Source organism: Nomia melanderi, chromosome 1 (assembly GCF_051020985.1).
Source record: "Nomia melanderi isolate GNS246 chromosome 1, iyNomMela1, whole genome shotgun sequence".
Classification (NCBI taxonomy): Eukaryota; Metazoa; Arthropoda; class Insecta; order Hymenoptera; family Halictidae; genus Nomia; species Nomia melanderi.
In genome coordinates this window covers 35798935-35818101 of record NC_134999.1, presented here as the reverse complement: position 1 = coordinate 35818101, position 19167 = coordinate 35798935, and the positions used below count along the sequence as shown (strand labels likewise).

The following is a 19167-nucleotide window of genomic DNA, read 5'->3' as shown; positions in this document are numbered from 1 at the left end:
ATCTCAAAAGATAGAAGCTTAATGAATTCCCTTATGAATCTCAAGAAATTACTCTGAAAACTGTTCTACAAACTTTATTACACGTCTATCTTAAAAGATAGAAGCTTAATAAATTCCCTTGTGAATCTCAAGGAATCTCACGTAAAAATATATATTTTATAATAAAGATACAAATCCTCGGATCGTTTAACAACGAGGCCGTGAATCCTCTCTTCCCATCACTGTACCCTTTCCATCAACGATTATCCGGGAACAACAATATTCCAATGACGTCCCTCGAAAGCGATAAACGTTAACAGCGCCCATGCTTTTCACTGAATGCGCTTGTGTCGCGATTTGATCCGAGCAGCGAATTAACGAGCACCGAGCCTTGTAATTCGGTGGATCCTCATTACCATTAATTCGATTCGCGGTAGAGGCGCCGTGAACGATTCGCCTTGCCTCGTTTTCCCGTCCGCCCCGAGGCCGGCCAGGATTTCGTCTTCGGCACGCGCGCTGGGGCCCGCTCCGCTTCACGCCGCGACTCGCACGTGCTTAATTTCTCCTTTCAACGGGCCACCATACCGCTCGAGGGATGTACACTCGCGACGCCGTTCACTCGCGGCTCCGGGATCGCTCCGATTTCCACGAAACCGACGAGTATTCGATTATCCCCGAGCGAGAATCAAGCAACGGTCGGAAACTTCGATCAAACCGAAGCGCGAGCACCGATCGGGACGTTCGACGATTCGTTTTTCAAACTGGGGAACGACACCGAACGCACTGGATCGTTGACAGCCATCGATCCGATCCGCGCAGCGGGACAGAGAAGATAAACACGCGCGGTTCCATGCGGAATTTCGATTTTTCCCGGATCAGTCGACGTTCCTTTCGGTCGGATCGACGAGCCCGCGGCGATCATTTATTTTTACCACGCGTGATCACGAGCGTCGCAAGTGTGAACCGCGTATCGACAGCCGCCGCACCGGCAACCATCAATTCGGCGAAATCGAGAGCGCGCCGTAAACTGAAGCGAAACTTGGATCCGCGGAGGATCCACGCTCCCTCGACGCAGTCGCAAAACACGATGCAACCGTTTTGTGTCTTCTCTTCCTCTTCCAGGCGACTGCCACTCTCTTTCGAGGGCTTCCCCGCGCCCACGCACCACCTACCTCCGCCGCTTTCCCCAAACCGGAAAGAAAACTCCCCTTTGTCCCTTCCCAGACACCCCTAACTTCGTCCGGTCCGAGCGAATTAGATTTTTCTTTGTTACGTCAATTCTCCGGCGGCTGTCAGGTTGCTTCCTGTCTTTTGGAAAAGCTCGATCGCCAGGAGACTCGTAATCGGTTTATAATTCTGCAGACTGTAGACAAAGGGCGGAAGAGACTTAATGAACTCTGCCAATGCTGTATAAATCAATTTATGAAAATATGCGTATTAATAGAACGGATTATACGAACTCTCAATTTCAGTTTGCGCAATTTTCATTAGATTCCTAAATATCTAAATATACGATTCCTCCGTTTAAAGATTTCCCGGAGTGATTATGAGTCACTGATTACGAATGGATCCACATTGCAAACTTAACGCGCGTGACAGCAATGGTACACGATTCTCATTATGCAGCGAGTGTAGCGAACTAGGGTGCTGCTCATAATAAGCGTAAGTGGCCCTGATCAGCGCGTTGTCGACCCCAGGACAACCAGCCCATGGAAACAAGCCCCGATACTCGGCCGAACATTCAGAGCGCAGTTTACAGATTCCGATCGCCGCGTTGGTTTCCACTGTGAAACTAATAAGATCGGATTAAAGGACGTACAGGCGGCGAAAGGTGGCGAACACGGCTCGCTCGAGGCTTTGGTGTCCGTTACAAAGAGGCGAACCCATTGTTTCCTCTTCCACCGGTGTTCATCTTCGGCCTTTGTGCCGCTCAGCCGATTACCGTCCAATGAAACGGAAATAAGGAGGACACTCGCCGCCCGCGACGAAGAATTACCGGCCGTTCTGTCGCGCACGGTGTCACTTTGCGTCTTGCAATCGAATTAAATCGATGGCCGCGTCCCGGCAGACGAGAATCCGCGCGAATACCATTTCTTTCAACCCCCGGTCGTTTTCACTAACTAATTCCATCATAATATTTCAACCGTTTTATTCAGTATTATTCACATTTCCAATTAATATCCGCGGCGACCAATATTTGTGAAATGAGAGACGCTAATTGGCGATTCCTGTAAACGTTTGCCAATTGAAAGACACCAATTAGCGTTCCCTGTCGCGTTCACACTTCGACCACCAGTCGATCAAAATTTTACGAGAAATTTGTGCAAATTTACAGATTAATTTATTCCGTGTATCGAGCGAACGATGGTTCTTTGGAATCCATAAATGCGAGGTTAAATGATCGACCGCTATAAACAATCGTGAACGTTCTATTTTATTGAATTATTATTCTATAGGATTTTTATAAGTGCTCACTTAACAGTCAGCGAATAGTGAGAAACAATTACTTTTCGACGAGAGAATCAAGATCAATTAGCAAATCAAATACAGAAAATACGGTGGCCGCGACGCGTCCTCTCCCACTTTTCCCAATCAATCATCGATCCCGCCGGTCGCCGTCACGAGATCAGCCGAGCCGGCTGAATTTCCAGAAACGTCCGGTAACACGAAACTACGGGCCGCGTCGCGCTCGTGTTGTTGTTGCGTTTGCGAATCCACTTGGAATTCAATTAGAATTCCCACGGTAAGTGACACACGGTCCCGCGGAGGGGACCAGCAGAGAATTTCAACCTTCTCAGTCTTCCCGTCGACACGATGCGTGTACGTGCTCGACAAATAAAAATGCAACGAGATTGAGCCGAGAGGCGGGCGCAGAGCGTGTTCAATTTCGCGCGTCCCCCGAGCCTCGATGATCCAGTTTACCCTTCGAACATCGCGCGTTCAACGGAATTTTAATACCGACCGGTCATCGGTCGATGGATTCGCGCGGCGTTATCGGAAAAATTCGTCGGTTAATTCGCGGATAATTGTCGTTCGTTACGGGAAGTGCAGATTAATTTTACAGTGATCGTTCGAAGAGTGTCGGAAATATCCGTCGCCGGTCCATCGTCGGCCGGGAAAATGGATCGCGCTCGTTCGGACGCCGACGGACCGTTCCCTCGATCGAGCCGGATAGAAAGTGGCGTGTTCTAATTATCGGACTCGATCACGCGTCGCCAAGGGAAGCTTCGCCGAGGGAGGAGATTCAGGTAAGATTGAAAAATAATTGATGCACTTTGCAGGTCGTTTATTCGCTCAACCAGCGGCTGATTAATTACTCGCCGTCCCGGAGAATGTGGAAGTTTTTCGATCGATAATCACGACAGCTCGTTACTTAAGAGATTCATTCCTCGGGTATACCGTTGCTTCGTTAACTCAAGATGAACGTGTTATAATCGTCCACTTCAAAATCGTCGTCGTTAACAACGGATAATCCTCTCGTATCGAAACGGGGAATAGATAATTACTCTCCGGCGCGATGAATCTTCAACGATTTATCCGTTGGAAACCCACATCCACGAGCTCGCGAGACTATAGACAATTTTCCAACACCGTCGCGAACTTTACTCTCCGGTTTCCACGATCAACGGAAATTCCGCTCCCGAAACGTGTCGTTGCACGAACTCCGAATACCAGCGAAACCTCTCCCGTCCCCCGGCGCGACGCAATAAAAAGCGAACGAAAGCGAAACCGCTAAATTGCCGCTGACAAATTTTTCAGCGCGAATGTATCCGGAGAAGTTTACCGCGGAAGCCCTTCATCCGTCGGGTTCGAGTGTAACTTTTTAGCGGCGCGGCTCGAAGTTCGTCCGCGTGATTAATTCGCACCGCGCCGGAGTTAACCGAACTTCTGTCACGTTGCCCGCGCTATAACTCGCCGACAACGCCGAGCAGCTTTATCTCTTTCAACGGGAGAGCAGTTCTGCTGTCGCGGATCCGCCGGAATATATTGGAAGATGCTCGGGACAACCGCGGTTGTCTAATCGCATGGGGAACTACGCTGAAAGTGAGCCGTGTATTTATGCATGATATCATTTTCCAGCGGCGCGCGGCCCAGTGATTTGCTTCCCTGTTCTCGGATGCAGTTTCACCGACGTTAATGCATCGGCCCCGTTGTCGGGAGCCCCGGCAGCGTGAAAGAGTACCTACTCTGAAATATGGAAATTAATTGGAATGAGATAAAAGGTCGCGCTTGGCCGACCGTCAAAGGACCGTGAAAAAGAACCGCGAGGCATTTTCAGCGGTTTCGCGTCCCAATAAATTCCAGCCGGCTAACGGTTAGTACGCTCATCCATCACGCGATGTATTAACAGGAATCGCGCGGCTTAAAACGCCCTGCAGTCGCGAGGAAGTTCGTTAGGAGTGTTGATGACGGTTTTAACCGCTGGATCTCTCCCATGATTTTTGCCACGTTGATGGAATTGTTTCGTTGTTTGCGATTTGCCTGAAAAGGAAAAGCATTTTTCGCTAAGTTTATGGCTATGTGTATTCTAGAGCAGTAGGATTGATAAAGACATTTCATTTGAATTCGAAGGAGCGTTGATAACGGTTTTAATCACGTGATCTCTCCTATGATTTTTGTCACGTTGATGGAACTGTTTCGTTGCTTGCGATTCGCTCAAAGAGGAAAAGTATTTCACGATGATTTTATGGCTACATGTATTCTAGAGTACTAGGATTGATAAAGATATTTCATTTGAATTCGAAGGAGTGTTGATGACGGTTTTAACCACTTGATCTCTCCCAGGATTTTTGCCACGTTGATGGAACTGTTTCATTGCTTGCGATTTGCTTCGAAAGGAAAAGCATTTTTCGCTAATTTTATGGCTACGTGTATTCTAGAGCACTAGGATTGATAAAGAGATTGACATTTCATTTGAACTCGAAGGAATTAAATGAGATCGATGTGAATGAAACGTTGAACAAAGGTGAATATTTCGATTGTTGATGTCGAGGTTACTAGGGTGGTTGGAACCAGAATTCTAGGATTTTTGCTGACGTTAACGAATGTAACGAGGAGTCTCGAGTAATTTTTTCGTTGGTACACGAGGAACGAAAAGGTCGAAATGATTCAGGAAAAGTTACAAGGTCGAATGTATCCCGCGTGATATTCTATGGATTGAATAACGCGGCGGAGTTTCACACGCGTTATCAAGCCCATTGCGATGCCAGTTAAATGTTACAATCGATGCAATCAGATGCATTTAAGTTCGCAGCGGACCGTGAGCGCATCACCAGAATATTAACAATTTTGTCACGAGTCCAGTGGTCTGCGACTGCTAAATGTGCAATTAAATTCTGCGATCTAATTAAAGGGATGAAAGTGCGCGCGTTGTGCGAGGTAATCATTATTACACATTAATCTATTACGGTGTGTGATAATACATTATGAACCCAAACATCTGGCAAACAATGTGTTTCGCGTGCACTTATTAATACGTAATTTCAACATTACCAACGTGGGCGAATGATTTTTTCGCGCGTGTGCCGTCACATTCGGCAATTTCACATGGAAACACGACTTCAAGCTTACGAACGCCATTAAACCCAATCGCATTAAGCTAAACCGCTTAAATATCCCGTTATTGCCGATAGAATTCTCTTTGCTCCATCGCGATTCATATTATATTCACAGGAAATTAACAGCAATATTATAATTTCGTTACAAACGCAACCCGAAATCCCCAAGTGAACGTCCACCGGTAAAATCAAACCTCGTTCTCATTATTCGCCTCTACCGCCATCCGACGACGACTCCGAGTATCAACCTTAGCGCGGGAAATTTCGATCGACAGAGCAAGCTTCGAACGCTTCGTTATCGTAGCCTGATAAGCACAACTGCCACTTTCTCGATGAGAAATAAATCCGATCCCTCGCTGTATCAAAACACGGTATCCCTTCACGCCGCCGAACGATCCGCGCCATCTGACTCCGGAAAAATCCGGAAATCTTCGCAACCCTTTATCGCCATCTGCAAACCGCATGATTTAAATCACTCAACTTCATCCGAAACGCATACACGCACTCGTTTGGAAATTGCTTTACACCGCAGAATCGATTCGTTGGAATCAGGATACGGAGAAAATTGGTATCGCGTGCGGAGAGCCACGGATAAAGCCGACAGATCTATAATCGGATTATGTTTGCGCAGATAAGAACGTTTGTTCGTCCCGCGAATGATCGGCTAGCCAAACGAAGAAGGGGGCGACGGTCTTTCATTTCACCGCGTGGCCGACTCGCTAACGAGGTTTCGGGAACGCCGTAACCACGTGCTCTCTCGTGACGGTAAACTATTCTCGACGCGGCGCGAAATAACAGAGCACATACGCGACTTTTGCCACCTCCGCGATCGGGGAACCGTATCGCGCGGAACGAGTGCAACGATTCCGCGCCTCGAGTGCCCTTCGCAGCGGAGAATCCGCTCGAACTGCATTATTAGATCAACCCGTTGTATTCGCAGCAAATATTTGGCTGGGAACGATGCGGCAGACCCCGAGAGAGATTTCCAGATCGGTGATTCAGGAGACGGCCGACATTTATGCGCTCGAGCTCGGTTACGCAACCGTTGCCATCTTGCGGATCCAATGTTTCTCGCTGAAAGTCGACCGGTCTTTTTCGAAGCGTTTGTTTTCCGGTTGCGTCACGTCACTCGAGTTCTACCTCAAGTTTTGATTATTTCCTCGAGTCACTCCTGGCTTACCTCGACGCGCGGTTAACGATTCGGATCGCTTGGTGTCGCGTTCAATTCCGTGCGATTCGCTGCGATTGATAAACTGTTGAATATTGATATGAATTGGTAGGAAAGTTCAAGCTGATGGGAGTGTTTCATTAACGTTTGAAGCGACTGAGGAGTAGATTTTGGTGAATTGGAGATCACGAGAAGTGACGTTAAGTTTCTTTGAACGTGAAATTTCGAGATCTCGGGTGCCAAGTGAAATATGAAACGAATATTGCGTCAGGTACCTTTGAATTAACCGAGAGAGGTTTAGTTCATTTCACTCGGAATATTAAAGATTGTCGTAAACTTCTGTTGAATATTTCAAGGTTCCGTGTCTCTCGGTTGGTAAAATGGAATATGAAACCCATGTTTCAAGCGATGCTCCGCGAAACAAACGAAAGGAAAGATTTTATTCTTTTAAAAAGGAATCACGAAGACTGTTGTAAACTTTCTTGCAATATTTCAAGATTTTATATCCCTCCGGTTACTAAATTATATAAAGTCGTTATCGTACGTGCATAGAGTTTTGCATATAAATAGAATTTTCTTGGTCAAAGAAGCCACTGAACTACTCTTATGAAGGAGCATCCAGATAGGAAAATTCAGATATTAAAGTATACGTATAACGGATGCGGTTGAATAAAGATATTCAATCTTTATTCCAAACTCACCCTTTTGTTTCACTTAGCTGCTGTAATACAGTAACAAATAATTTCGAGTGAGAGTATAACATTTCTAATTTCTAAGAATCTAATTAGAGTAAGTTTAAGAGAGATGTCCCACTTTTTTGAAAGAACTATTATATAGTAAATATCATTGATACCTAACAAAACATATATTTAACACTAGATTTACGGACGTCTATTCTACACTTTATTCTATTGTTCTTAGAAAACTACGCGTTCGTCTATATAAATCGAGAAAATTGTAGCTTCAAAACTAGAGCATTGCGATGCGTATTCGCCTAATTGCACGAATCAAAATCGACTGGAACTATTACTGAATAATGTTTAAAAAGTTCAATATCCGTCAAATTGACGGGTTCCGTAAATCTAGTGTTAAATAGACTTCTGTGCAAGATTCAGTATACCACTAAAAACAATTGAAATATTTTCAATATAGAGGTTTGACAATTTAAATGAGATCAGTCGCCTCTCACTCGGAATCTGCTTTATTGCTGAGTAACTGTAATCAATGAATATAATTAAACTTATTTCACTGCCTCATGAAAGTGACAATACAAACAGAAACATGAAGAAATTCACAGTATATTCTCAGTATTATTAATAAAGGAATAATTGTATTCTGAAAGTATGAAACCTCGATCGAACTTTCCAAGAATCAACCAATTAAAAAAACAAAATGCTTTTGTTGTCCATCAACGATTCCAAATACATGTTAAATACACATGTACGTATTTATATTGCAAACCAATTAACAGAGAACGCTTTCAATTTCGCGCAGCATACATTCGCGATCATCCTCCCCAGAATGCCCGAGGATTCTGCTATACCTCCTGTTTCTAGCATTAGCGCGATACGCTCACCTCTGCGGCGGGTGATTAAGAAATTTTAATTAACTTCTGAACATCGACACCTACAGGGTGTTCCCCAGAAAATAGAAACGTAGCCACCCGTTTAAATTAAATATAAAAGTCAGACCCGCAAATATCGATCCTCCGATGTCGCTTCGCGAAATTACGGTTGTTTCTCGAAGTTCCGTGATTGCGGTTATTATGTCGCGAGAAAAATGCATGTTAAATAGACAGCGGTGTACAGATCGTATAATGAAAAGGATCACGATCGTCGACAGACAAATTGCTTGAAAATTGCTTGTCTGGAACGACTCTCAGCAACGCGATTCCCGAACGACGGTAGTCCTTTTTTCTTGTCTCGTTTCGTTCGTTTTAAGCAACGAGACGATTGCGAGCGAATCTTCGCCGAGCACGATTTCCATGTAATTTATTTATTTTGCCCACGGCACGGGAGAAGCTCAAAATGAAAAATTTATTTCACCTCGTGGAACAAGTATTCGTCTACTGGTGATTCTCCCATTGTCCTATTTTTATCGGGCAATTCCATGCAGACTCTTTCGATTCCTTTTGAAAATTATTTGTTATACTCTTCCTCGAAAATTATTCGAAATGCTGCTCCCCTTCGCTATGTTTCATCGCGAAGATTCAATTCGTTCGAGTAAGAGTTCTTCAACCATCGTGCTGCAGTCATACATACAGCATTCTGTCGAAAAACAGCATGCAAATTCTCGACGGTTACAAATTCCTGCTGCTGGCACGCGTACAAAATGTACACGGCCAAGATGCACTTCAGCCAGGAAGATATTTACATGTGTAACACACCGAGTAAGACTGCGAGCGCACAGGTAGAATGCAGCCGGATAGAATCCCGATCAATGCAACATGGTAATTCTCGAGGAAATGAAGATCGGTGTGATTGAATTTGGCGTCGAATGATTTGTGAAGTGTCTCGCTGGAGCTCGATACGTTCCGCTCGGGTCAATCCGCGCAGTACGTCCACTTTACAATGGACATCCAGATAAAACGAATTTCCTTGATAAAATCTCCGCAAGCTAAAATTCGATGAAAACTCATTTTTCGAGACAAATGCCTTTGTTCCACTAACGGTTCGTCAAAATCCTCTTATATTACAGCAGCCACATTAACTCTTTGCACTCTAGTGGTGACAGTCATTTGATTTAATATAACACAACTATGAAGTTGAATATTTAGTACTCTAAATTGAACTTTGTATTGCTATGTGAAATATTTAAATGAAATAGCTTCGTTGCTTAATTTACGTGTGAATCATCGTTAGATTCAAACAATGTCGTCTATATCTCGTCGGATGTTGAATATTTCCAGTGGAAGGTTTTCGAGTGGGTTTAATATTTAATATAAAAAAATAAAAAATTCACAATTCAATAACTGAATCGAATAATAAAATCGTGACCGTTCGAATTATAAAAGCTTTTGGCATTCGTTTTCCCATTCAGTATCCGGCAAATTTCAATTTATACTTCTTCTCATTCGGCTCGCGGTTATTAGCGAAAAACTAATTTCGATATTCATTGCAATGAATCCCACCCCGTATGAGGATCAACATATCCGTCCGACGAATGAATGCGCAGCGAACGCGGCGGAGACCCAACGGACGCGATCCGCCGCGTCGACTCTTTACCTTAAACCGTTTTAATTACGACGGCACACGTACTGTGTCCCATCCGTGCCGATATACGGGGAGTGCGAATGGCATTGAGATGCACCCTCGACGCGCGCGAGCGTGAGCGCGTGAACGAAATAGAACCGTGGCCGGTCCTTAACCAGTTAACTGTGTTTGACGAGTATACGCGTCGTCTTAACCCCTTGCCCTACAACGAGTGAGACTCGTGGTGAAGATTTTCAACACGATTCAACGAATATATGTATTACTCAGTTCATATATAACATAAAATATTCCATATTTTATTAAGTACATATATTATAGCGTTACTATGTATATTTTATTAGAGGAATATTGGAAAGTTAATGCGTCGAAGATCATTGTTCTCATATAAGTACACTCGAAAGATTCTATAATTTCTTTGGTTAATACATTATCATAGAAACTTTAAGATAAAGAACTTCATTGTACTAATGAGGCAATTAACCTATTAGTCCCTTGCCCTACACCGAATGAGACTCGTGGTGAACATTTTCAACACGATTCAACGAATATATGTATTACTCAGTTCATATATAATATAAAATATTCCATATTTTATTAAGTTTTAATAATAATATTTATTCCCAGCTCTCGATTACTCAAGATCCACCTTTTCATTATGTATACTATAGTAATATTATAATATTAAATTTGATTTGCATCAATTAGGTATGTAAAATATATTACATAACAATATGACATCTGAGTTTTTGTATGTATAGTGGTATAAATTGATTTCACTGGAAATTGTCTTCCGCGCAATTGAGTTTTCTGAAAATTAGTAGGTACGCAATGTGTTTAATTGAATTTGAGATTTTAGGGAGATCGGTTGACTATAGTAATTATATATTATTATATATTATTAAGTAATATATATTATTATTACTATTATTATTATTATTCAGTTCATTCGAATTGAAAGTAAGTATTATTCCTCCGTAATCAACTATTACACTTAAAAGGAAATATAGACATAACATATGCTTAGAAGTTTCCTCTTTTTCCAATAAATTACTAACACGTTCACTGCCATGAGAATTTTAGGCATTCTATACAATATTCCTCATTCTTTTATAACAATGACAAATCTTATAGTAACCCAATCACTGTTAGCATAAAATGTGTGATTTCATTTGTACTTTCAATTTACTTTGCTTTATATTACGATACATTTCAAATACAACCAAGATTGTACCAAACTAGCAATCTCTTGCTACGAGTATATTCGTGACTGACAGTGAATGGGTTAATGACAAAGCACCCGTATCGATCAGAATTGAGAAAGAAATCATAAGCCAAGGGGTTAAAGCTTGGAATGATACTAATTCTTCCAACGATGAATTCTTTATTTTTTCAGATAAACATGTAATTCTTCTTTGTTTCGCTTTGATCCTTCATTACAATATACTCTAGGTGCGTTTGTCCTGCGTTCGACGAGTACGGGCTCGATGTTTTGATTCCATTGCACGCGGAGCGAGAGGTTTTTCAAACTAAATTCCACAGTTAACAGGTTGAATCCCATAAAGCGCCTCCAGGAACTCCACGCTCGGGGAAGAATACCTCGCGGGAATAATGAATCATGATCCCGCGATCGTAAAACGCGTCCTGCAATACCAGGCTCTTCACTCGCGACAGACGTTACGTTTTCCACAGGTTTTTGCACTTCGTCCCCTGTTCCGTTGAGAAAACCGCGCGACAATTTCCCCGTGGTTCCGCAGCTGACGCATTGGTTATTATAAGCTGACAATGAAAAATGTCTAAAATAATGCTTCGATATTGGAAATTCTCAAAACGATCAAGATAAAATGTACGTTCTCCGATAAAATGCATCTTGGCTGTGTATTGGTCTAATGATCGAGAGTGAAGATTAAAAATAATAATATTATGCAAATGGAGGGATAATTTTGAAGCAGTATTAATAAGCAATTGTAGAAGTGCGTGATACGTTGAATTGTAATTGGATATTTCAATTCAAAACGTTTGTACGAACTGAAAGGGATATTTATCTATCTACGAAAGTTTCGGGATTCGATTAGGCTAAATAAATATTTTCCAGTAGTTCTTCCCCGTCGACTGAATTCAACTATTCACTTGCATTTAGGCAAAGGAATATGATGTATACTTCGTTAAATTATATAACCCCGTCGGCTTGACGAGATCCTAAATCCACCACTAGAGCTCATAATTAAAGACTCTCCATCTGCCTTCGCTTTAGCTGACGTTAACACTGAAAAGGAGATTTCCACCGAACGGAATGATTATTACTAGACGTGGGAAGCTTCGTGAAATGAACATTTTCTGTAGAGTTTCGAAATAAATGCCGGGCCAAAGGGAATATCACAGCTTCACCGTGAAATCCGCGTTTGCCGAAAATGGAATGTTCACAAACGAGAGGAGGTATTTAGTTTTTCTTCGCGAAGAATGCTTATTATCGGACTGCTGCAAACTTCAAGTTTTAAGAATATAATTAGCGAAATATATTTACGATGGAGAACAATAGACCCTAACAAATACTACAAGAAGCACTGCGCTTTAAATACTTAACCCTTTGCACTCGAGAGGTGACTCTCAGTCACCACTTGATTTACAGCAAAATTACAAAGTCTAGTATATGATATCAAGCTTTGTATAATGCATCAATAATATTGAAATAAAATAACTATCCCTATTCATGTAAGTATTCTCATTAATTAGTTTCAACGAGCATCGTCTGTATTCCATCAGAAAGTGTTGCATATTTCTGGTGAGAAACTTTCGAGTGCAAAGGGTTAATATATTTCTGTAATCTGTAATCTATTTATCCATCTATTAATCTATATATTAATATAAAAATCTGTAATCTATTTATTAAGTCGAAATCTTCAGGTGTCCGACTTGACGCGACAACGCGAAGGGTGTTGACTTTCACAGGTGGATTTAATGGTAACTTTTACGGTAACCGTGTCGTGTCACGGTGTACAATCTGTACGAAACAGTTTCATAACGCCTTTAATCCTTCCGAGCGACCTAATGAACCATTATGACACGCATTCCTTTCCGTGGAATTCCACTGGAACAACAATATCCATTGTTAATGCTTATCACACCGCGTTTCATGCATTCCAGCTTATCCCGGCGTATCACATAAAACACCGCAACAACGGCGCAGGTGTTTCAAGCATTAATCACCTTAGAAATTCAAAAGAAATCATTTTAATCGACGCCGCGCCGATCGAACCATCCGCGGACCGTTAATTCTACGAAACTCGGCGTCGATAGTTTAATTATAAAACGTCACGCGACGGGGAGCAATGCGATTGCAATATTTCAAATTAATTGGAAGTGTTTACATTTGAAATCGCGCAACGCGGTATAATTTAATAATTTCTATGAGCGATTTCGATTCGTTGAACCGTCGAGGAACGGTCTGAGACTGACGGAACGAACGAACGCGTGACGTTTTACACGATAGTGGAATTTAATACTTCGAAAAAATTCGTGTACACTTTGTTCCCCTTATCGCGTGTTAATTCGACGATTTACTCGCCATCAATTAAAGGGAACAATGGTGAAACGCGAAACCTTTTGTTTGGCGTATCAACGTTGTGTAAACCATGAATCCATAATGTTTGTTTAATTACTGGATAATAATGGAAATAAATGGATATCAGCGATATAGAGCACGAAACGCGATATTCTATGAAAAAAAAAACAAGGAGATATTTCGACATTTTACAGCGATATTGCACACAAAGCCGCTAGAATAAATGAACAAAACGATTGTAGCGAAAAAAGGGGAGAACTGAGTTGAATAAAAATGGCCACGAAAGCGCGAACGTTTAAATATGAACGTAGCCGCGAAAGGAACATAACAGAGAACCGTTCGCCTATACATCACCAGCCGGGATACACAATTTTTATCGATCACGAGGCTTCGTGAAAATCAATTATTAAACAGACGCGTGGTAGCGAAATATGTCAAGCCTATTGTCGCCAGAAATTGCCAAGCTATATCCTCGATCTGATCGGCCACGTTCCCTTATCGTTCTATCATTAACGTCGTCCGTATGATGAATCGTATTTAAATATCATCAAAATTCATATCGCTAAATGATTTCATTAAAACTCCTGCTCTTCATTCTCCAGTGGTACTCGCAATGAAATTTTATCTGCGAATTCAACAAACATCAGTATTATTTTCTCCTTCAAATTGAAATTAAATATCATCTTTCTCCCGTAAATGTTTCATTTCTATATTAAACAGTACAGATAGAACTCTTTCTCCTCCTAATTAATTATTAAAGACACTAGAACTCTAAGGACAATTTCGTAAATAATTTAAACATATTCATGTTCGCATCGATTACTTCGTAATCCGATTAATTAAATTCCAAAATTAAAACTTCTAATAGAAGCAAGTTGAAAATTCTCCGAGTAGTCTAGAAGACAATGTCTAACTAATTCCCCCAAAGCGAATTTTCCAAGGAAAACCTCTTAAACGAATAATCCTATATAATTTTCTCGAGGCTGATTCTCCTAGGAAAAGTGGAGCATACAAAATACACGGAATTTCGGCAGTCGTGCGCGTTTCGTTTATTCCGGAAGGAGCCAGTTGAGCGTTAAGATCGCGCGTGGCTTAGAGATCGAAATTAAAGGATCACCGATCCACGGTGGTTGACAGCGGCACGCTAGTCCCACGCCGGATCGAGGGTAGGTGGGGGGTTGGCTTCGTAGGTCGCTCATTCTCGCGTGGGTAGAGCAACCTTCGGCAGTAGTATCGCGGTGACGAGCCGACGCGGTCGTCCCCTTCCGTTCTCGCCGATCTTCCGCTATCTTCCGACGATTCGGTCCCCTTTCGACCTCGGATCGCCCTCGATCAGCCGTGAGTAAATCATCCCTCGCCGTCCGTCCTTCCTCCACGTCGAATTCTTTCTCAGATTCGCGTCCCGTAAGTGATCCGAAGTGAAACTAAACTTTCGTGAGGGACAGCAAGTTCCCGAAGTGACTGAAGGTTCTTCGATTTCGGTGAGTTTCGTCGGAGATAAATTTTAATTGGATTGATGAGCTCGAATGTCGGACTCGATCGATGGAGGGATCGCTTCGTGATACTGGGAAGTTGAGTATTTATGGGAAAAATATTGTGACTCGTGGTTCATCACCTAATGGGTATTCTTGAATATTTGGAATTCTACATTAGGGTTGTAGACGCGTTGAATATTTTGATAACTAGATTGATTTTGAGGATTTGAATATTTTCTACGTTTTATCACTTATCTGTCAGTTTATTTTCTTATACATTGTGTTGTTTGTAATCGAGTTTCCATCGAAAATTGAGGAAGTGTCTCAGCTAATAAGTTAATTTTCCATCTACTTTCCACTGTATCTCAGGATTCGTTTATAGAGGCCAACACTCTCCACTAATTAAAACACCTCCCGGCATTCGTCGGAAGCCTCCACCGTGAAGTCGCAGAATAAAAACACACCCCGCCAGGGAAATGACGGATTAACCGCAGGCGATTAAAAATCTCTTCGCAACGAAACACGAAACGGTCTCTTTGTGCGTTTGTTTAACTTCCTGTGGCCGATATTGCTTCCTCGGCTGCTCACCTTGCCAGTCGCCGTGCAAATATTGATAGGATCGTCGGCGGGGCCCCGTTACACGCCTTGTGCCCCAAGCTCTTCGATATCACGCGCGAAAGTTCTCGCCGAGGCGACTGCGGCCGAGGCCGCGCGCGCGAGATACAAGCGCTCTTCGTCGCACAGGAGTGCTGGGAGGAATGAGTGTTTAATTGGTCAACTTTCGTCCATCTTCATTTCACTTTGGAACTTCCTGTTCGTCAATAAAAGCTCATACCCTGAGTGACGTACTGTCAAGTTCGATCGCTCGATGGCTGTGTTAACACGTCGACCACGGTGGTCACCGATGAGCGTCCAAATAACTGGAGAATTACAGGAAGAAAACTGATATCGAATTGAAACGTTTAGCATTACGAGTACCTAATGATAGTATAACTTGAGAACTGCTGTACCAAACCGTTAACCCTTTGAACTCTGTAGGCTCCATTATTGCACCAGTTATACTATTAAACATTTTAATGAATCTTAAAGAAACTACCCTAAAATTATTAGATTTTCCACACATCCGAATTTTGTACGAAGGAAAATAAAAGATGAAGAAATATAGCATTTCTAATTTTCGCTAGGAATACTATAAAAATTAGTTGCAGTTGCTGATAGACTACAAAACAACCTGGAGTGCTAAGTATTAATAACTAATTCTAATACGATTTATAAGTGTCATACGAAACGTTCTAAATTCTCGTGGCGGTCAACGTGTTAAGGAACTCAAGTCCGATTGTTCAATTTATAGGAATTTATTTCGTCAATAATAATTTCCTCGTCAGCGCAAAGTTCGTCTCGATACAAACGCTCATCACCAGCTACCCTTTCCTTCCTTTCTTTTTCCTCCGTTCGTTCAAAACGCAGCATCACAGAGCAGTCTCCCTCCTAGAATACGCAACGCGTACACAAACACACTCACACATCCTTATAATACACGTTGCATATTTCCTTCCAAGTTCATATCTCAATTTGTGTGCCAACTTGTTATTGGTGAATATAATTACACGCAATCAATCAAATCCAGACAAGACACTTCTAACGTCCATACCGTGCCTCTATACATCAAGTGATCACCGAACGGTGGCTCTAGCCTAAACCGCACGCAGCACGAGTCCATCTACCGTGTCTGTTAACAAGCTTTAAGGACGTCGCATTAAACCGGGCCTGTCCAAATTGCACGTTCGGCCGAGGTCTAACGCGATTGCTTTTAATTGCCTGCCGCGAACACCCGATTTAACGGCGGCCCGACACGCTACCCGTTTTAATCCTCCCCCCGTAGCGCAGTTTTGGCTTGCGTTCGTTATATTCAAATCGTATGCAAATCACCGGCACGCAGGCCGTACTTGATTGTTGCAACGGTTCAAGTTTTCGGCGGCCGCGCGAATGTTCGCCGCCAATTATGGCGGACGCCCCGAACGCCGGCGAACAACGGCGAACCCGGCGGCACGGATTCGATTACGCGCGGAAATTGAATTCGAAAAATGCTCTGAACAGGACGACCCTGCCGGAACGTCGACGAATAAATTTTTGTTAGGGCCATTACCCCGGGCCCGCTTGTTTGCCTCGTTAGCGAGGGAGGACGCAATCGCGTTATGACCCTGTTATTTTATTAATCTGCAGCGCTCTCGTTGCGTGGAACGCGGGTGGCCGCACTGGTTTCGCGATTACTTTTGTAACGACGTTTTGTTTCGACGAATCGAACCGATTCGTTGATCACGATCGATTTTCAGAAGCGATTCGGCCCACTGTTTTCAGCCCAACAGTTGGTCAGATCGCTAGAGCACTGCGTTTCGCGAGCAGTAATGAGAAAACCATCCTCCGGAACCGAGACTTTGTTGCGGTTTTAATAACCGGAGTCTTCTGTGCGCACGGCTCGCTCGATAATTTCGTTTCCGCAGAGTTCAGACGGAAAGAAGATTATTTTGAAGGTAAACGTTATTATTAGTTCTATTAAAATTCACTCTTCTTTCGCTGGTTTCCCGTGGATCGTGGCTTTTATTTTAAGGAACGATTTATGTTAATCGTTGAACACTAGTGATTCATTCATCTTCGTTCGGGAACGTTGATTGGGCATCGGCGATTCCAAGATTTCTTTACCTCGGCTCGCGACGTTCGGTAAGGGTCTTACTACTTACGAGCGCGATACACTTTTGTGAATATTAATAGCGCGTCAATTGCGCATGCATATTCATTAGCCGGGGAAACTCGCGCCGACGGCGTTACAAGGAATTAAACTCCGTTTCTAAAGACTTGGAATGCCGCGAAGGAACTTGAACGCTTTTTCGCTACTTAATTAGTTAGCAGGCGTTCACCGGAATTCATAATTCCCGGGAAACGCGATAATAGCGGGAACTGATTGATTCGATTCGGTGAAAACGGGAGCGAAGCGGAGCGAGACGCTTCTAATTAGGATAATTCGAGGGGGATGCGTTGCTTCGGTTGTTTTCCAGCAACGCGTAACCGGGGGATTGATCAGACGCGCGCGAGAAGAAAGGCGCGGGAACGGCAGTCGCGAAGAAATTGTCGCCAATAACAATTACAGCTCCACGGCCCGGCAAGATTATCGATGACTCATTATCGCGCTTAGCTTCCTCGCTTCCGTGACGATCAATATTTGAGCCGTCGCGATGCTTAAGGCTAGATTAACTCGTACTTTTACGTCTCTGCGTTTCGCGTTATCGGCGACGCGCACCTTTTACCAGCGATCCCCGTGGAAATCCCGGCGAGAACGTTGCGAGGAACCACGCAACTCCGACGAATTTTACTCGAATTCTGCAGAGTAGGGTCCATTCGAGCACAAAAACTCACTTTGGCTCAATTTACCCGTCTGAACTGACAACGGTGTAGAGTGCGTACTGTGACACTATTCTCTGTACCTTCATTTCTTGTTATTATTCAAAGGTAGAACTTCTAGAAAGGTAACGGTTACATTCGATAATGTCCGTATTACAGTGATTATAATCATAGAAGTACTTTCATGATCAAATCTCAGACAAGTGTGAATTTGAAACGTTAACGAATCTTCTAACTTTTAAAGAAACTTATAAGTAAATCACTCTAATTACATTACAGTTTTATTAATCCTTAGTTCTTTTAAAAATTAAGCATACCTGCAACAGTAGAAACCACTCTAAATTACCAACACCTATTAAAATAATCTAGATGCCATAATCGAAGAGTCTCCTTGTCAAACATTCTTACAATCTAAGCAACTATTCGAAAACTGTAACCTCCAACACTTTAAATCACCAGTGATTAGACATTCCATGGAAAACCACCGATATTTTCAACATCAAGCTTCGCGTCTCGATCAGAGCCGAAGCCGGAAGACGATCATCATAGCGTCGGCATTAAAATCCGTGGGTCTGGTTCTGCGCGTGCAGTGAACCTTCTTATAAATAGTCCAGCCCGTAGATTCGCCGGCGCAACGATCGGCTGGAAAAAATTCCATTTCCTTCTGGTGTGTTCCGCTCGAACGCGTTGACGCGCTCCCCTCGGACGGCAACGTCGTTGTTGACTCGGCTCGCAGCAATTCCGCAGCCGCGGTCGCTCGGAGAAAAGAAAAATCCTCGTCGAAGTTCGGTCGGACACTGTTTCGTTCCGTTGATTCTTG

At 43.0% G+C, this 19167-nt stretch overlaps 2 protein-coding genes across 6 annotated transcripts in view; one reads left to right on the top strand and one right to left on the bottom strand.

Annotated features, from left to right (window-relative positions):
- The window catches only part of LOC116432725 (neuropeptide CCHamide-2 receptor), a 37213-nt gene extending 36224 nt beyond the window's left edge, over positions 1-989 (bottom strand). For both annotated transcript variants that reach the window (XM_076372463.1, XM_031989977.2), the window contains exon 1: positions 396-989. Coding sequence is in view for 1 of the 2 variants with exons in the window: in XM_031989977.2 (XP_031845837.1) it covers positions 396-398 (3 nt within the window). In the remaining variant the exon portion in view is untranslated. The remainder of the gene's footprint in view (positions 1-395) is intronic.
- A 1802-nt stretch (positions 990-2791) lies between these two features.
- LOC116432712 (neuropeptide CCHamide-1 receptor-like) overlaps positions 2792-19167 on the top strand; it is a 66467-nt gene continuing 50091 nt past the window's right edge. For 3 of the 4 annotated variants that reach the window (XM_076367807.1, XM_031989956.2, XM_031989958.2), the window contains exon 1: positions 2792-3227. The gene's annotated coding sequence lies outside the window, so the exon portion shown is untranslated. Of the gene's footprint in view, positions 3228-14716; positions 14958-19167 lie in introns of those variants that run through there. The other variant, XM_031989957.2, reaches the window with a different exon arrangement.